The sequence below is a fragment of the Salvelinus fontinalis genome, chromosome 9 (assembly GCF_029448725.1).
Source record: "Salvelinus fontinalis isolate EN_2023a chromosome 9, ASM2944872v1, whole genome shotgun sequence".
Classification (NCBI taxonomy): domain Eukaryota; kingdom Metazoa; phylum Chordata; class Actinopteri; order Salmoniformes; family Salmonidae; genus Salvelinus; species Salvelinus fontinalis.
Genome location: NC_074673.1, coordinates 8,470,817 through 8,486,862, shown reverse-complemented (window position 1 = coordinate 8,486,862; position 16,046 = coordinate 8,470,817). Strand labels below are relative to the sequence as shown.

The following is a 16,046-nucleotide window of genomic DNA, read 5'->3' as shown; positions in this document are numbered from 1 at the left end:
TGTCTGTCATAGTTGAAGTGTACCTATGATGAAAATTACAGGCCTCTCTCATCTTTTTAAGTGTGAGAACTTGCACAATTGGTGGCTGACTAAATAATTTTTTGCCCCACTGTTTATAGAATAAGCCTTGACTAGAATATAGTATATACATATGAAGTGGCTTAAACAGTATGTAAACATTATTAAAGTGTTCCATGTCTGTGTACGTAGGGCAGACGTCTCCTAAGGTGCAGGGTTGAGTATCTAAATCTAATATACCGTTTAGCAGTTGCTTTTATCCAAGTACACCAACGCTTAAGGTACCCTGACCTGACCTCAACCTCACCTGGCTTGGCCCATGCTGGGTCATCACTACTTACCACAGACACCATAGGCTGAATGTCTCAGACACAGATTAAGTCTCGACCTGGTCTAAAAAACTATTTCAAAGGAAATTCTCCATGGAGCATGTTTTTGCTCTGAGACTATGCTCTGAGAAACTGTCTCTTACCACAGATGCCATCTGTTCCCTTTACTTCTCTGCAGCAGCATTAAATCAATATGAATGGACAATGACTTTGGTTTTTGTGTGTGTCCCCATACAGAGTTCGTGTGGAGTCAGGAGGAGCCCCAGAACATGGGCCCCTGGTCGTTTGTGGCCCCCAGGTTTGAGAAGCAGCTGGCCTGCAAGGTGAGCCCTGTCCCTGTCTTTGGTTGGTTGTTTTTGTGTGTGGATATTTGACACTTTCATTGAGACAGTTTAGAAATCAGACTGGGATACGGGTAGGTGGGAGCAACCGTGTGAAGGGCGGACCCGGCGATTGAATCTCGGTGGGTAGTCGTATGTATAACTTATAACACTGGGGAGTGTTGCCATTGAAGACACATTTCAGTTGAAGACATTCAGTTGTACAACTGACTAGGTATTTCCCTTTCCTTTCCCATTACACCATGGCTCTGCATGCCCTGCCCCTTTTTAATTTTTTTATTTCACCTTTATTTAACCAGGTAGGCTAGTTGAGAACAAGTTCTCATTTGCAACTGCGACCTGGCCAAGATAAAGCATAGCAGTGTGAACAGACAACAACACAGAGTTACACATGGAGTAAACAATAAACAAGTCAATAACATGGTAGAAAAAAGAGAATCTATATACAATGTGTGCAAAAGGCATGAGGAAGGCAATAAATCGAATAATTACAATTTAGCAGATTAACACTGGAGTGATAAATCATCAGATGATCATGTGCAAGAAGAGATACTGGTGTGCAAAAGAGCAGAAAAGTAAATAAATAAAAGCAGTATGGGGGTGAGGTAGGTAAATTGGGTGGGTAGTTTACAGATGGACTATGTACAGCTGCAGCGATCGGTTAGCTGCTCGGATAGCAGATTTTTAAAGTTGTTGAGGGAGATAAAAGTCTCCAACTTCAGAGATTTTTGCAATTCGTTCCAGTCGCAGGCAGCAGAGAACTGGAAGGAAAGGCGTCCAAATGAGGTTTTGGCTTTAGGGATGATCAGTGAGATACACCTGCTGGAGCGCGTGCTACGGGTGGGTGTAGCCATCGTGACCAGTGAACTGAGATAAGGCGGCACTTTACCTAGCATAGCCTTGTAGATGACCTGGAGCCAGTGGGTCTGACGACGAACATGTAGCGAGGGCCAGCCGACTAGGGCATACAGGTCGCAGTGGTGGGTCGTATAAGGTGCTTTAGTAACAAAACGGATGGCACTGTGATAAACTGCATCCAGTTTGCTGAGTAGAGTATTGGAAGCAGGACCCTGTCTGAAGGACCAGGAAAACACAGTATAGATTTAACTGGGTTTACATCTTTGGATATTACTTACCTTGCTTGGAGACTACTAACTTACTTAGGCTAATCTCCTTCGGCCCTATTTGGGACATAAGGTCACAATGAGTTAGAAATCTCTGGATGTTATCTAGTCTGTTGTCACAGTGTCTCCCACATGGATGAAGTGCCATGTGAGAATAAATATTAACCATGCATTTCTTCTCTCCCCCAGCTTCGATTGGTCAGTCGGCCTGCTCTGCCCGCCCCGGCTGTGGGCATCGGAGCGCTCCACCAGCAGCAGAACGAGGCCGTCCTCACCGCCACCTTCTCCTCCTGAGCCACTGGAACAAATGGAGTCCAAGATGGATGCTCCCTCCCAGCACTACTTCATGGAGCTCCAGTAAAACCACATGACATCTCTTCTCTATCCTGGAAATCCAGACTGAATTCAGATCCGTTTTATGTTTGTTTAACTTGTTTCACTGTCGTGATTCAGTCTGGAAGCTAGGCTACCTCTTCTCATCCTCTCCATTCAAATGTTGTCAAAACACAAGTGCTAAAGGGCTGCTTTAAATGTGGCGTATTCAGTTGCTGTTTGTCGTGGGGGTGGGTTTAGCATTATAAAATGGAGTTGGAACTACAAAACAACGTGATGTAGACAGTCAGAAATTGCGTAGAGCAATTATTGTTTTGTTTTTTTAATTACAATTTAGATTGTGTTCAATTCTCTAGCTGTAAGGCATTATTAGGTTACTGACAAAGAGCAAAACCTAAATATGGTTCAGATTGAGTTATGGCGTTAGACACTAAGTTTACAGCATCATTGTTTTATACATTGATTTTTTGATCATATAGCCACACAGCAGAGTATTATGATTTGATTTCATTGATCTGACATATGACTGTCATCTTGTTCAGTCTATCATCTTGTTTCTTTGAGGTAGAAAATTGTCTCAGGTTGTCAATCAAAAGGGCTTAGGCATTCATCAGTGTTGTCTGCATGAGCTGCTGTAGTTTTCTACTGTTTTCAATGTCAGCCTCAACATCAGTTTGTTATAATAAAATGTCAAAATACTGTTAAAGTGTGAAATTTAAACTTCAAAATATTATTTTGTGTATTTTTGTTTGTGTGTAGAAATCCAAAGATTTTCATTTTGTTTAAATTGTGATAAAACACTAAGCGAACAACTACTACGCCTTCAGCACCACGGCTATTTAATATTTATTTAGGAAAGTTAGGGTTGCTATTTCTCTACCAGTTAGTCATATTAATCCCATCTCAGTAGCATTTCTATTTCATTTTCAGAAGGTTGCATTTGTTGCGGATTCTGTTTTTACTGCTACAGGTACGATTTAAAACGTTTGATGTAAAAACTGACCATTACTGGATTAGAGTTCTGATTTACTATCTAGTGTTACAAAACTAATGCCACACCCAGACCACTCCCAGGCAGTCCTAGTGTAACCGATGTGAAATGGCTAGCTAGTTAGCGGTGGTGCGCGCTAATAGCGTTTCAATCGGTGACGTCACTCGCTCTGAGACCTGAAGTAGTTGTTCCCCTTGCTCTGCAAGGGCCGCGGCTTTTGTGGAGCGATGGGTAACGATGCTTCGTGGGTGACTGTTGTTGATGTGCGCAGAGGTTCCCTGGTTCGCGCCCGGGTCGGGGCGAGGGGACGGACGTAAAGTTATACTGTTACACTCGCAAAAGTCTTGCTTGAGAAATTGCTCTTAACTAAGAAGAAATTTTTGTTTATTTAAAAAAAAAAAAAAAATCATCGAAAACAATCATAGTAAAGGTACTTCATTGGTACCCAGAAATTATTTGATATTGAGATAAAAACGGCTATATTGGACTTTTTTTAAAGGCAGTTCACACCTGCATAACACACGTATTTTTCATGTAGTTTCCTTAGTATCTACCTTCCATGTTATTACAAAATAGCACTAGATACTATTCTCAAACAGTTGTGCAAATGTTGTGGGCATATTTATTCTGGTTATCGAAAGCAGATGTTAGACCCAGTCTTGTAATTCCTCTGTTTTTCTTATTGTCAGTAATATAGTAGCATCCTTGAGCTTCTTGAGGGTGACTCAGTTGTACTATGAATTCAAATCAGCATCTATCCACTAAGCCCTTCTGAGAGGATTGGTGTAAACAATATGGCAGTAAATCCATCTTACTCATGAGACAAGTGGAATTGTTGCTATACTACTTATCTCCTTGCTTACAACCATCAAATCCTCTCAGATCTCCACAGGTATCTGGGTGTACGGGCTAGGCGCTCATTTGGGATTCAGGTCTGCCCAGAAAACCAAATTTTCTGTGAGACAGTATTCAATCTTACCCTGAATCCAGTGCATAGGGAGTAGGTGCCAGGGATTGTTTCTGGGCATGGCCTAAAGCTCCAGAATGCTACATTACTATTGGTTGATTTGAAATTCAAGGTGTACTGTAGTAGCAAGGGGTTGATTTGTGATTCAGGGGCCCAGAAATGAATCCGTCTGTCAAGGGAGACAGACAGGAGAGGCTCCATCATCCCATTAACACCTTCTAATAGAACATAAGACTCATGTCACTTCCTTTTAGATTTTCTGACACTATAACATATCTAATTGGTTTTCTAAATAGACAGCCATTACATTTAACTGAGAGTAGTCTGTCCCTTTTTGTTTTGTGGAGAGGGGGAAAAAAAAGATCCTCATAAGTAATTATGATAGGAGATAACTGTTGAACGTGATCTATTCTAAACAGGAGCCAGGCAGGCAGTCTATGCTTCACATGCATGCAGGGAACTGTGACAAGCCTTTTGGATTGGCTGAGGCCATGCATGTTGGATGGGTTTTCCATTCTATTATATGCATACATAGGAAGGCCTAGGGCAAAAGCAATGCCAGGGGATTTTGAAATACTCCCTCAGGGTTGTCATTTTGTTGTGAGGACTAAGCATAGTTCACTGTCATCATCGTTTTATTCATGTAAAAGCCGTCACTTGCATTGTCCACTATATATATATATATCCATTACTTGCTCCAATGACACGAGTCGTGGATTTGGTGCAATGCCAACACTAATCGTTCACTCATACATCCTCATCACGCACACTTTCGGCTACATAAGCACGAGAGGAGAGCGGCCTCCCCAGCCACCCACTCCTTATTGCTATAACAACCAAAGGCGCGGTCAAGCAGGCAGCGTGACTCAATAGAATAGCGTTTCAATTCAGACGGACACCAACCGACCGACCGACACCTCCAACCAGAGTCATCTTTCTGTCAAGTAACATAGCCTAAACAGAATCCAGAGAGCTATAATCCATTGTTGCAAAGCGAATGAGACAGAATAACGAAGGAGCTCCCCGCCTGTTACGTCAGAGATTAGGCAGTGTTATAACCTGTAGGTAGGCTGCTACATGTAACTGGTGGTAGGGCTGTAGCCTACTGTAGAGTAGGACACCTTTGCTTTCGCAGCGCAGCGGTTGTATGGATGGGCTGAGCAAAGCAAGGTTTAAAACTAACTGGGCGACAATCAGGAAGAAACCCTATTCAGTCCTACTTTTTGTCGACTAGAGACGGGGCACCATCCCCACTGAGTCAGCACAAGAAGGTGACATTCTTTGTGAAGCGGTACCTCTAATCTTCTCACGTCTGTCTTCCCTGTGACGACATGGCGAGTGAGAACGGAGAGTCTGGGGGGGGATCTTGGAAAAAGAATGTCGATGATATCAAGAAGGTATTCGAGTTCAAAGAAGTCCTTGGAACGTGAGTAATAACGGTGTGGTTTACTGTATTATAGAATCTTGTAACAGGTCCTTAAATTACAACTTTGTTGTCGGCTGTCAAGGGGTTTACACTAGATAGCACAGCCACAAAGTCTATCGTAAAACTTAATGAATTTTTGTTTCGCTTTTTGGTTTTAATTTAAGGATAAGGTTGGCAGTTTGGTTAGAGATAGGTTTAAAATCACATTTTATTAAGATAAATTGTATAAATGGGCATGGTTTATGACTTTGTGGCTGTGGTAACTAGTTTCGACCGCTGTCAATCGATTATACAGTGTAACAGAAGCGGAAATGGCAATTGTCTCTACTCTTGTCAACGAAGCTTAGACAATACGGCATGTGATATTGCCGGCGTACGTGCGATTTTCGCAAATACTAACGTTTTGAATTATGCTTTATTATGTCCCTCAAATGTTTATGACATCGACAGTTACTAGATGCAACAATTCAAAAGTACGTGCTCAAACTGTCAATAATAGGTATATTCTATGGCAGGAGTTCGATGGGAAAGCGGTCTTGTCCGCCTCTATAGTTGGTAGCGCAACGCCAGAGTTGTGGGTTCGATTCCCACGTGGGACCAGTACGAGAAGAAAAAGTACGAAATTGTAGTCACTCACTACTGTAAGTCGCTGTGGATAAGAACGTCTGCTAAATTACAATTCAAAAATATATATATTTATCAATATCAGAGATCAAAAGATTATAGAGCAGGTCCAAGGTGATGCGGCAAGGCACCTGCATTACAGAACAGATTATCTTGAGGTTTTCTTATTAATTTACATGCCGTATGTAATCAGAAATACATGAGTTAGCATCTGTTATTAAATGCATTGACAGGACTGTGAATGGTAGTCATTGTTGCAGCATCAAAATGGTCAGAAGAATTGGATTGTCAGTTGCTGCCTGCTGATGAAAACGTGTTATCTGATGTCAGACTCTAGTCAGACTGGATAACATTGAATAGATACAGAAGATTCCTGGTGCTGAATTATGATCATGTCTAATCTGTATTTAATTGTGATAATACGAAAGGCACTTGCCCATCGGGCAAGTCAGGAGTATATATTGGTTACCCAAAGATTGTGTGTGTGTGTGTGTGTGTGTGTGTGTGTGTGTATTTGTAAGTTAGTCTCTGATGATAATGAAAATGTTCCATACTCCCAAAGGGATCTGTAAATTGCCAGGCAACATGTCAGACTAAAAATGATGTTACAAAAAAAATTGCTATTCACCTACACACGGGGAAAACAGAAAGACCGGACTACTGGAATTCTTTACATTTTGGTTGTTATCAGAATGAAAAAACACCTGCCCAATAGGGGCAACCTCAGAGCAGGCTCAACCTGCGTAACTGCTCAGGTCACTTGCCCCTGGCAATACACTCTTAGGGGGAAAAAAGGTGCTATCTAGAACCTAAAAGGGTTTTTCGGATGTCCCCATAGGAGAACTCTTTTTAGTTCCAGGTAGAACCCTTTTGGGTTCCATGTAGAACCTTTTCCACAGTGGGTTCAACGGTTCTACATGGAACCTAGAAGGGTTTTTACCTGGAACCAAAAAGGGTTCTCATATGGGGACAGCTGAAAAACCCTTTTGGAATTCTTTTTTCCCCTAAGAGTGTAGGGTCAATCCCTGCATGTAATGATATCTTCTTTTTCAGCAGTCTGCTGTAACATCATTTTTAGTCTGACATGTTGCCTGGCAATTTACAGATCCCTTTGGGAGTATGGAACATTTTCATTATCATCAGAGACTAACTTACAAATATACACACACACACACACACACACACACACACACACACACACACACACACACACACACACACACACACACACACACACACACACACACACACACACACACACACACACACACACACACACACACACACACACACACACACACACACACACACACCCTTGCAACAAGTCGGTATGAAGCTGGTGATGTTTGTGCATGGCTTTCATCAGCCGTTCTTCATTCTTGTTATTCTCTTGTGCTTCCACTACTGTACTACTTCAGAGCAGACAAATTCCTCCAGAGTTTATTTTGGTCTTCCAGTTACTGCTGCTTGACTTATGGCAGTTTTGCTGTGGGTGAGTTATGATGCAGACAGGGAGCATGTAAGTACTCACTTTGAAGGGCAAATTCCCCAAATGGTAGACTGGAAGACGAGTCTTCCAAAAACTCTCTCTGCCTCTAAACGATTTTTCAAGGCCGGGGTGTTTACATATTGTTTTGATCAGCCCTGGGAAATTGGTATCAAGCAGGACAAGTATGCCACTCTTAACTTCAATAAACTGACCAGGATCAACATGGGGATCAGGATTCAGGGGTCGATTTCAATTCAGTCAGGAAGTGTAAACTGAAATGGAATTGGAATGTCAGGTTGCTTCCTGAATTGACTGCATTGAAATGTAAATGGACCCAACCCTGATGGCGATGGCTATTTGCCTTGACTAGAGCTAAACCATAAACAGCTATGGAGATATCCCTTCATCGTGGCTTAGCCTGTTTGTTGTTCAGAATCCGAGATAATTCTCAATATGCTACATCTCTTAGGCTAAGTCGCATTCAGATTGCACACTTTTTGGCTTAGCCCAGGGCTAAGAGAGAACATGCGGTTTGAAAGCCCTTCATTTTCCCTCATTTTCCCTCCTCCCTCAACCTCATATGGATCTGTGTTCCACCCTGTCCTTCTCCTGAGGTACAGTCTGTCCTTCTCCTGAGGTACAGCCTGTCCTTCTCCTGAGGTACAGTCTGTCCTTCTCCTGAGGTACAGCCTGTCCTTCTCCTGAGGTACAGCCTGTCCTTCTCCTGAGGTACAGTCTGTCCTTCTCCTGAGGTACAGTCTGTCCTTCTCCTGAGGTACAGCCTGTCCTTCTCCTGAGGTACAGCCTGTCCTTCTCCTGAGGTACAGTCTGTCCTTCTCCTGAGGTACAGCCTGTCCTTCTCCTGAGGTACAGCCTGTCCTTCTCCTGAGGTACAGTCTGTCCTTCTCCTGAGGTACAGTCTGTCCTTCTCCTGAGGTACAGCCTGTCCTTCTCCTGAGGTACAGCCTGTCCTTCTCCTGAGGTACAGTCTGTCCTTCTCCTGAGGTACAGCCTGTCCTTCTCCTGAGGTACAGCCTATCCTTCTCCTGAGGTACAGCCTGTCCTTCTCCTGAGGTACAGCCTGTCCTTCTCCTGAGGTACAGCCTGTCCTTCTCCTGAGGTACAGTCTGTCCTTCTCCTGAGGTACAGCCTGTCCTTCTCCTGAGGTACAGCCTGTCCTTCTCCTGAGGTACAGCCTGTGCTTCTCCTGAGGTACAGTCTGTCCTTCTCCTGAGGTACAGCCTGTCCTTCTCCTGAGGTACAGTCTGTCCTTCTCCTGAGGTACAGCCTGTCCTTCTCCTGAGGTACAGTCTGTCCTTCTCCTGAGGTACAGCCTGTCCTTCTCCTGAGGTACAGTCTGTCCTTCTCCTGAGGTACAGCCTGTCCTTCTCCTGAGGTACAGCCTGTCCTTCTCCTGAGGTACAGTCTGTCCTTCTCCTGAGGTACAGTCTGTCCTTCTCCTGAGGTACAGCCTGTCCTTCTCCTGAGGTACAGCCTGTCCTTCTCCTGAGGTACAGCCTGTCCTTCTCCTGAGGTACAGCCTGTCCTTCTCCTGAGGTACAGTCTGTCCTTCTCCTGAGGTACAGCCTGTCCTTCTCCTGAGGTACAGCCTGTCCTTCTCCTGAGGTACAGCCTGTGCTTCTCCTGAGGTACAGTCTGTCCTTCTCCTGAGGTACAGCCTGTTCTTCTCCTGAGGTACAGCCTGTCCTTCTCCTGAGGTACAGCCTGTCCTTCTCCTGAGGTACAGCCTGTGCTTCTCCTGAGGTACAGTCTGTCCTTCTCCTGAGGTACAGCCTGTCCTTCTCCTGAGGTACAGCCTGTCCTTCTCCTGAGGTACAGCCTGTCCTTCTCCTGAGGTACAGCCTGTCCTTCTCCTGAGGTACAGTCTGTCCTTCTCCTGAGGTACAGCTTGTAACTCTCATCATCATCAGGGAGGAGCAACTTGTTCCCATCAGCATCTTGACTTGAACACACGACTGTGACCCCTGGCTTGGGTCACACGAAGCCCTAACACAATTCCACTCCACTCTATTCTTTCCCACTCAATTCCACTCTATTCCACTCCATTCCATTCAACTATATTGTCCTTGCAGGGATATTCATCCAGGAGTACATAAGACCATTGAGGATGGTTACAAGTTTGTATTTGAAAACCACTTCTAAGACACATACGTTCCCGAACTCACTTCAGTCACACTAATAAGGAAACTCACTGGGCTGGTAGCTGGGACATACACAGATCAAATACACCGCTGGAACGCCCATTAAGGTGGTTACATGTCCTAATCATTTGAAAGATTGTTCAGAAAACTAGGTGTTTTAATCGGCGTATGCTTACTTTGATTTTGACCTTACGCCGATTAGGATAAGCAGAGTAAGGTGTTTAGGTGACTATTGCATAATCTGCCTAATGCCATAATCTGTTTAATATTGAATTATTACTGTGCATGTAAACATATTTAATGAAGTACACAGTTAAGAATAACATGTGTTGCATAATCATATAGGCGCAGTGTATTCAGGGAGTGGGCGATCATAATGGCAGGAAGTTGCGATGCCCCCATCTGTTTTTATTCTTAGCTGTGGATGTGAATGGCCTCGTCTAAACACCTGTGAATCATCATCATGAGTTGCTGTCTTAACAGTGGATAGGTTAAACACCAGTCATCTCTACATACTTTTTTACAAACACACACCCACACCCACACACCCACACCTCAAGTCCCATGTCAACACCACAGAGGCCCAGGTCGGCCATTCCTGCTCCCGGTAGCTCCTGCTGTGTTGTGTATAAGCAGACCCAGTAGGTAGTGTGTGTTGTGTGTGTGTAGTGTATGCAGTGAGTTAGCTGCCAGGTTGAGACGGCCCTGGCAGCTATTACATATATGCACACAGCACTGTCTCCTCCTCCTCCTCCTCCTCCTCCCGATTCCTCGTTCAGCCAAGAGGCTTTGACTACTTGGGGATTAAGAATAGACTGATCTAGGAAGGAGGAGTGAGGCACAGAGACAGGAAGAGACTCAGATTATCTCCTTCCCCTCCTCCTCCACTTCAGGCTTCCCCATCAGTGTCCAATAGGGATCATCTGTTCTCAATTGTCCCTGACTGAACCACCTCAAACCCCTAGCATCTACCCTTTCTAGGCCCTAGACACTTTTACACCAGAAAGGTTGGATAGTTTATTAGGTAGACCTATTAGCCATATGGTAAAACCTTCAGAGTAGTTTATTACAGGGAAATGTTGTGTAGTGTTTGGTTAGGAGATAGTGTGTATGGGTTAGGGTAGGAGCTAGTGTGTAGGGGTTAGGGTAGGAGATAGTGTGTAGGGGTTAGGGTACAAGCTAGTGTGTAAGAGTTAGGGTTAGGATTCTATCCTGCCCTGTTTGTGTTGAGAAACAGAATGGATTGCACCTGTCAGCCAGCTATTCAACTGATCTGTAGGAGAGGAACAATATTATAAAGTAGATGTCAGGGTCCGTGGATCAATAGCAGAATGTGATTATGTTTGTGAACACCTTCCGCAGCACAGCAGCTGTGTCTGTGTCTGTGTGTGCATCCCGAATGGCACCTTAATCCCTATAGAGGGCCTTGGTCAAAAGTAGTGCATGATGTAGGGAATAGGGTGCCATTTGAGATGTAGACCATATAGATAGCCCTGTAATGGTGTTACGGTATGTTTTCATCTGCTCTCATGCTGCTAGTCAGTCGTTATCTAATGGGATCTGCTGTGTCACTAAAGCCATCAAGTCTATCACCGTCACAGTCTCTCTCTTTCTCTTTCTCTCTCTCTCTCTCTCTCTCTCTGTCTCTCTGTCTCTCTCTGTCTTTCTATCTCTCTCTCTGTCTCTCTCTCTCTCTCTCTCTGTCTCTCTGTCTCTCTCTGTCTTTCAATCTCTCTCTCTGTCTCTCTCTCTCTCTCTCTCTCTCTCTCTCTGTCTCTCTCTCTCTGTCTCTCTGTCTCTCTCTGTCTTTCTATCTCTCTCTCTCTGTCTCTATGTCTCTCTATGTCTCTCTGTCTCTCTCTGTCTCTCTCTGTCTCTCTCTGTCTTTCTATCTCTCTCTCTGTCTCTCTCTCTCTCTCTCTCTGTCTCTATGTCTCTCTGTCTCTCTCTCTCTGTCTCTCTGTCTCTCTCTGTCTTTCTATCTCTCTCTCTGTCTCTCTCTCTCTCTCTCTCTGTCTCTATGTCTCTCTATGTCTCTCTGTCTCTCTCTGTCTCTCTCTGCCTCTCTGTCTCTCTCTGTCTCTCTCTGTCTTTCTATCTCTCTCTGTCTCTCTCTGTCTCTCTCTGTCTTTCTATCTCTCTCTTTGTCTGTCTGTCTGTCTGTCTGTCTGTCTGTCTGTCTGTCTGTCTCTCTCTCTCTCTCTCTCTCTCTCTCTCTCTCTCTCTCTCTCTCTCTCTCTCTCTCTCTCTCTCTCTCTCTCTCTCTCTCTCTCTCTCTCTCTCTCTCTCTCTCTCTCTCTCTCTCTCTCTCTCTCTCTCTCTCTCTCTCTCTCTCTCTCTCTTTTCAGGTCTAATTCCAGTGCTTTAAGCTGTTGGTATTTTCAGGTAGTGAATAAGTGTCCTCAGCAGTGAGCCCTGCTCCAGGTACCATGTGAGCTGACCTAAATGGTTAACTGACGATGCAGCCCGGTCACAGATCGGTGCCTGCTCTTGCGTTCTCCCTTGCTGCTGTTGTTGTCAAGAGAAACATGCTTGGCACTGCAATTCCATAAGGAATTGGTAAGAGAGCAGAAACAGACCAACTAATGATGATGATGATGCACCGGTGAGAGAAACATTTAGAATTATGAACTAATACATACTCATACAGTTCCCTCTTAAACTGATCCCATCTGTGCAGGACAATTAGATCACTATGAAACAGGGGACCACTGTAACCGCATTCACTATCAGTGGAGAGCACTATAGTACACATATCAGTTTAAAGCAGGGGTGTCAAACACGGCAATTTTGATCTAAACTGTGTATAAAGGATAAAGGACCTACATTCATACTGTATCTTGACTGTGTCCAATCACAGAAATGAAAGCTAGACAGTCAGGGAGCAGTGAAAATTGCCAAAACGATGGATAAAGGACTATGTTTTGCAAATTTGACAAGGAGGAAATATAACCTCCGGACCTCGTTGAAGACCGAATGCAAGGCCCTCTGAGCCCCAGTACAGCTGCCAGCAAGGCCCTCTGAGCCCCAGTACAGCTGCCAGCAAGGCCCTCTGAGCCCCAGTACACCTGCCAGCAAGGCCCTCTGAGCCCCAGTACAGCTGCCAGCAAGGCCCTCTGAGCCCCAGTACAGCTGCCAGCAAGGCCCTCTGAGCCCCAGTACACCTGCCAGCAAGGCCCTCTGAGCCCCAGTACAGCTGCCAGCAAGGCCCTCTGAGCCCCAGTACAGCTGTCAGCAAGGCCCTCTGAGCCCCAGTACAGCTGCCAGCAAGGCCCTCTGAGCCCAGTACAGCTGCACACAGGGCCCTCTGAGCCCCAGTACAACTGTCAGCAAGGCCCTCTGAGCCCCAGTACAGCTGCCAGCAAGGCCCTCTGAGCCCAGTACAGCTGCACACAGGGCCCTCTGAGCCCCAGTACAACTGTCAGCAAGGCCCTCTGAGCCCCAGTACAGCTGCCAGCAAGGCCCTCTGAGCCCCAGTACAGCTGCCTGCAGGGGTTTGGAGTGTGCCAGACAGAGCAGAGGCATAGCTATCTGGAGAGAGAGGAGATTGGGCAGTAATCGCCCGTATCAAAACAGTAACAGTCGGGCGCTCCCAAGAGATTTCTGGCTTAGCCGCGATCTTTAGAACAGATTTAGTTGAAGCCTCTCTGGCAGTTCTTTCTCTCTCTCTACCCTCACTTTTGTATTTTTTACATTTGGTAAGGAGTGACTATACTAGCCAGCTCTTATCGTTCTCAGGCCAGTCTCAGCCAAACTAATCTCCAATAAGAAAGATTAGAAGGATTATTTCCCCCATTTAATCAAGAGTCTGACTAGCCGAGCCCAGAGCAAACATTCCGGGAAAGCAACCGCAGGCCAGGGCCAGAGATCATAGCAACAACATATAGGCCTAACATGCCACTAGTGTTGATGCAGTAGCAGATACTGGACAGCATAGCAGTGGTGTGTTAGAAACAATGATGTATATAAACTCTAGATTGCTGATGCTATGTAATTGCCAATGAGACGCTTTGAAGCCATCGGTCGACCATATTGGCACTCCTGGGATCAAACCCCAGGCTGTAGTGGCGCCTCAGCACTGTGATGCAATGCCTGGGGACCGCTGCACCACTCGGTGCCCCTCTCACATAATGTCATTTAAAAGTATGCAATAAGGTGTATGTAATAGAATATATGTGGCAAAAATAAATGTAGACATTAATAAAGGCATTTCTATAGCTTCCAAAATAGTTTTTTTTACAGCCCCTATTAGTCATCTAATGTATAAATAAATCATTGGTTAGTAATAATCAGTATGAGGGGATGTTTTATTCATCTCAGGACTAATAGATTTTGCAAATCATAATTTGCTGTACAGCAGGTATAATGCCTGTATGAAGTTATCATTAACGGATTTACGTTGTGCTATGACACACCTTTGACAACCTATGACACGCCTATGACAACCTATGACACGCCCATGACACGCCTATACCACATTGCCAGTCTCAAGTACTCTCTGTTTTCTGTAAATACAGAATCAATCAACCCTCTTATGGTGATGCCTGTTACTTGTCTTGGTGAATGTTGGCATACCACTGTAGTGTAGCCTACAGGATTGGGGTCTGTTCCATTTCAATTCAGTCCTTCCTAAATGGAAAGCTCATACCAATGTAGTGTAGCCTACAGGATTGGGGTCTGTTCCATTTCAATTCAGTCCTTCCTAAATGGAAAGCTCATACCAATGTAGTGTAGCCTACAGGATTGGGGTCTGTTCCATTTCAATTCAGTCCTTCCTAAATGGAAAGCTCATACCAATGTAGTGTAGTCTACAGGATTGGGGTCTGTTCCATTTGAACTCTTCCTAAATTGAGAGCGCATAACACCATGTAGGCCTTGTCATCAACCGAGTGCTGATTTAGCTGCTCAACAGCAGGGCAGTAATCATCACATTGAGGGGATTTTGGCAACACTTTAGCCTGCTGCAGGAATTATAATCAAACAATAGACGGGTTCGCTGAGCATGTCACGAACAACGATGCGTACGATTCAATGGGGCAGAAGTCCCTGTGTTGTGATTCTGGATGGCCAGATAGCTAGCAACAATGACAATAAACTGCCATGTGGTGAATCGTAAGTGGCCCGTTTCAGTTTTTTTCATCTTGTTCTTGATACCATGTCTTGTTTTGAGGTATTTTGACTGATGTCATGTCAATGCTAATATGGATCAGATTCGCATGCTAGCTAACCAACAACTTTAACGATGTATTTGAGAGACAACAAGTGCTCATAGTGCCCTGGTCCCGTGTGGCTCAGTTGGTCCCGTGTGGCTCAGTTGTGGCTCAGTTGGTAGAGCATAGTGCCCTGGTCCCGTGTGGCTCAGTTGGTAGAGCATGGCGCTTGCAACGCCAGGATTGTGGGTTCAATTCCCACGGGGGGACCAGGATGAATATGTATGAACTTTCCAATTTGTAAGTCGCTCTGGATAAGAGCGTCTGCTAAATGACTTAAATGTAAATGTAGTGCAAGTTTATTTATCCATTCAATAAACATTGGAGACAATTTATAGTTTGCATTTTGTCAACAGTCTAAGCCAACCCCGTCTGTTTTGCCCCATAGTTGTTAAACAACCAACCCATCTAAGGCCAGAAGGGGTGTGGTATATTGGCCGACATACCACGGCTACTGGTTACCAACATAATTAGAACAGTAAACAAGTGTTTTTGGGTAATACCTTTAGTATATTGTCTGATATACACACGGCTGAAATATTGTTTCAGCTAATCAGCATCCAGGACCAAAATACCCGGTGTCTAATTCAGTTGTAAAGCATTCTAAGATCTATCATTAGAATGTCTGAACCTCTTCTAATTCCTTATTGTCTTCCCATTCTGACCCTGACTAAATTACAGCCATTTCTACATACAGACATAACATATTAACATATTATACGCCTCAGACATGGCTTGTTTTGGTAAATGTTGGCATAAAACAATGTAGTATTAACTGAATAGTTCTGACAAAGACAAATGTATTGAACTACATCAATTTGCAAACCATACTAGTGACTGTACTAGTGACTGTACTAGTGACTGTACTAGTGACTGTACTAGTGACCGTACTAGTGACCGTACTCGAGGAAGGTTGTGTTCTGTCCGACTGTTCTTCAGCCGAACGCTGACCATGAGTCCTAAAGTGAGTTGTAGTTCCATTAGACCATGCTCCACTCCACCTGGATTCCATTAGACCATGCTCCACTCCAC

The 16,046-nt window shown here is 44.5% G+C and overlaps 2 protein-coding genes across 4 annotated transcripts in view; both read left to right on the top strand.

The window, feature by feature from the left end:
- Positions 1–2,844, top strand: part of LOC129862001 (2-oxoadipate dehydrogenase complex component E1-like) — a 47,340-nt gene extending 44,496 nt beyond the window's left edge. For all 3 annotated transcript variants that reach the window (XM_055933269.1, XM_055933268.1, XM_055933267.1), the window contains 2 exons: positions 585–670; positions 2,002–2,844. In XM_055933269.1, coding sequence (XP_055789244.1) covers positions 585–670; positions 2,002–2,106 — 191 coding nt within the window. In that variant the 3' untranslated portion in view covers positions 2,107–2,844. The remainder of the gene's footprint in view (positions 1–584; positions 671–2,001) is intronic.
- Positions 2,845–4,921: 2,077 nt separating this feature from the next.
- Positions 4,922–16,046, top strand: part of LOC129862005 (calcium/calmodulin-dependent protein kinase type 1D-like) — a 63,138-nt gene continuing 52,013 nt past the window's right edge. The window contains exon 1 of the mRNA XM_055933278.1: positions 4,922–5,529. Within this exon, the coding sequence (XP_055789253.1) occupies positions 5,435–5,529 (95 nt within the window). The 5' untranslated portion in view covers positions 4,922–5,434. The remainder of the gene's footprint in view (positions 5,530–16,046) is intronic.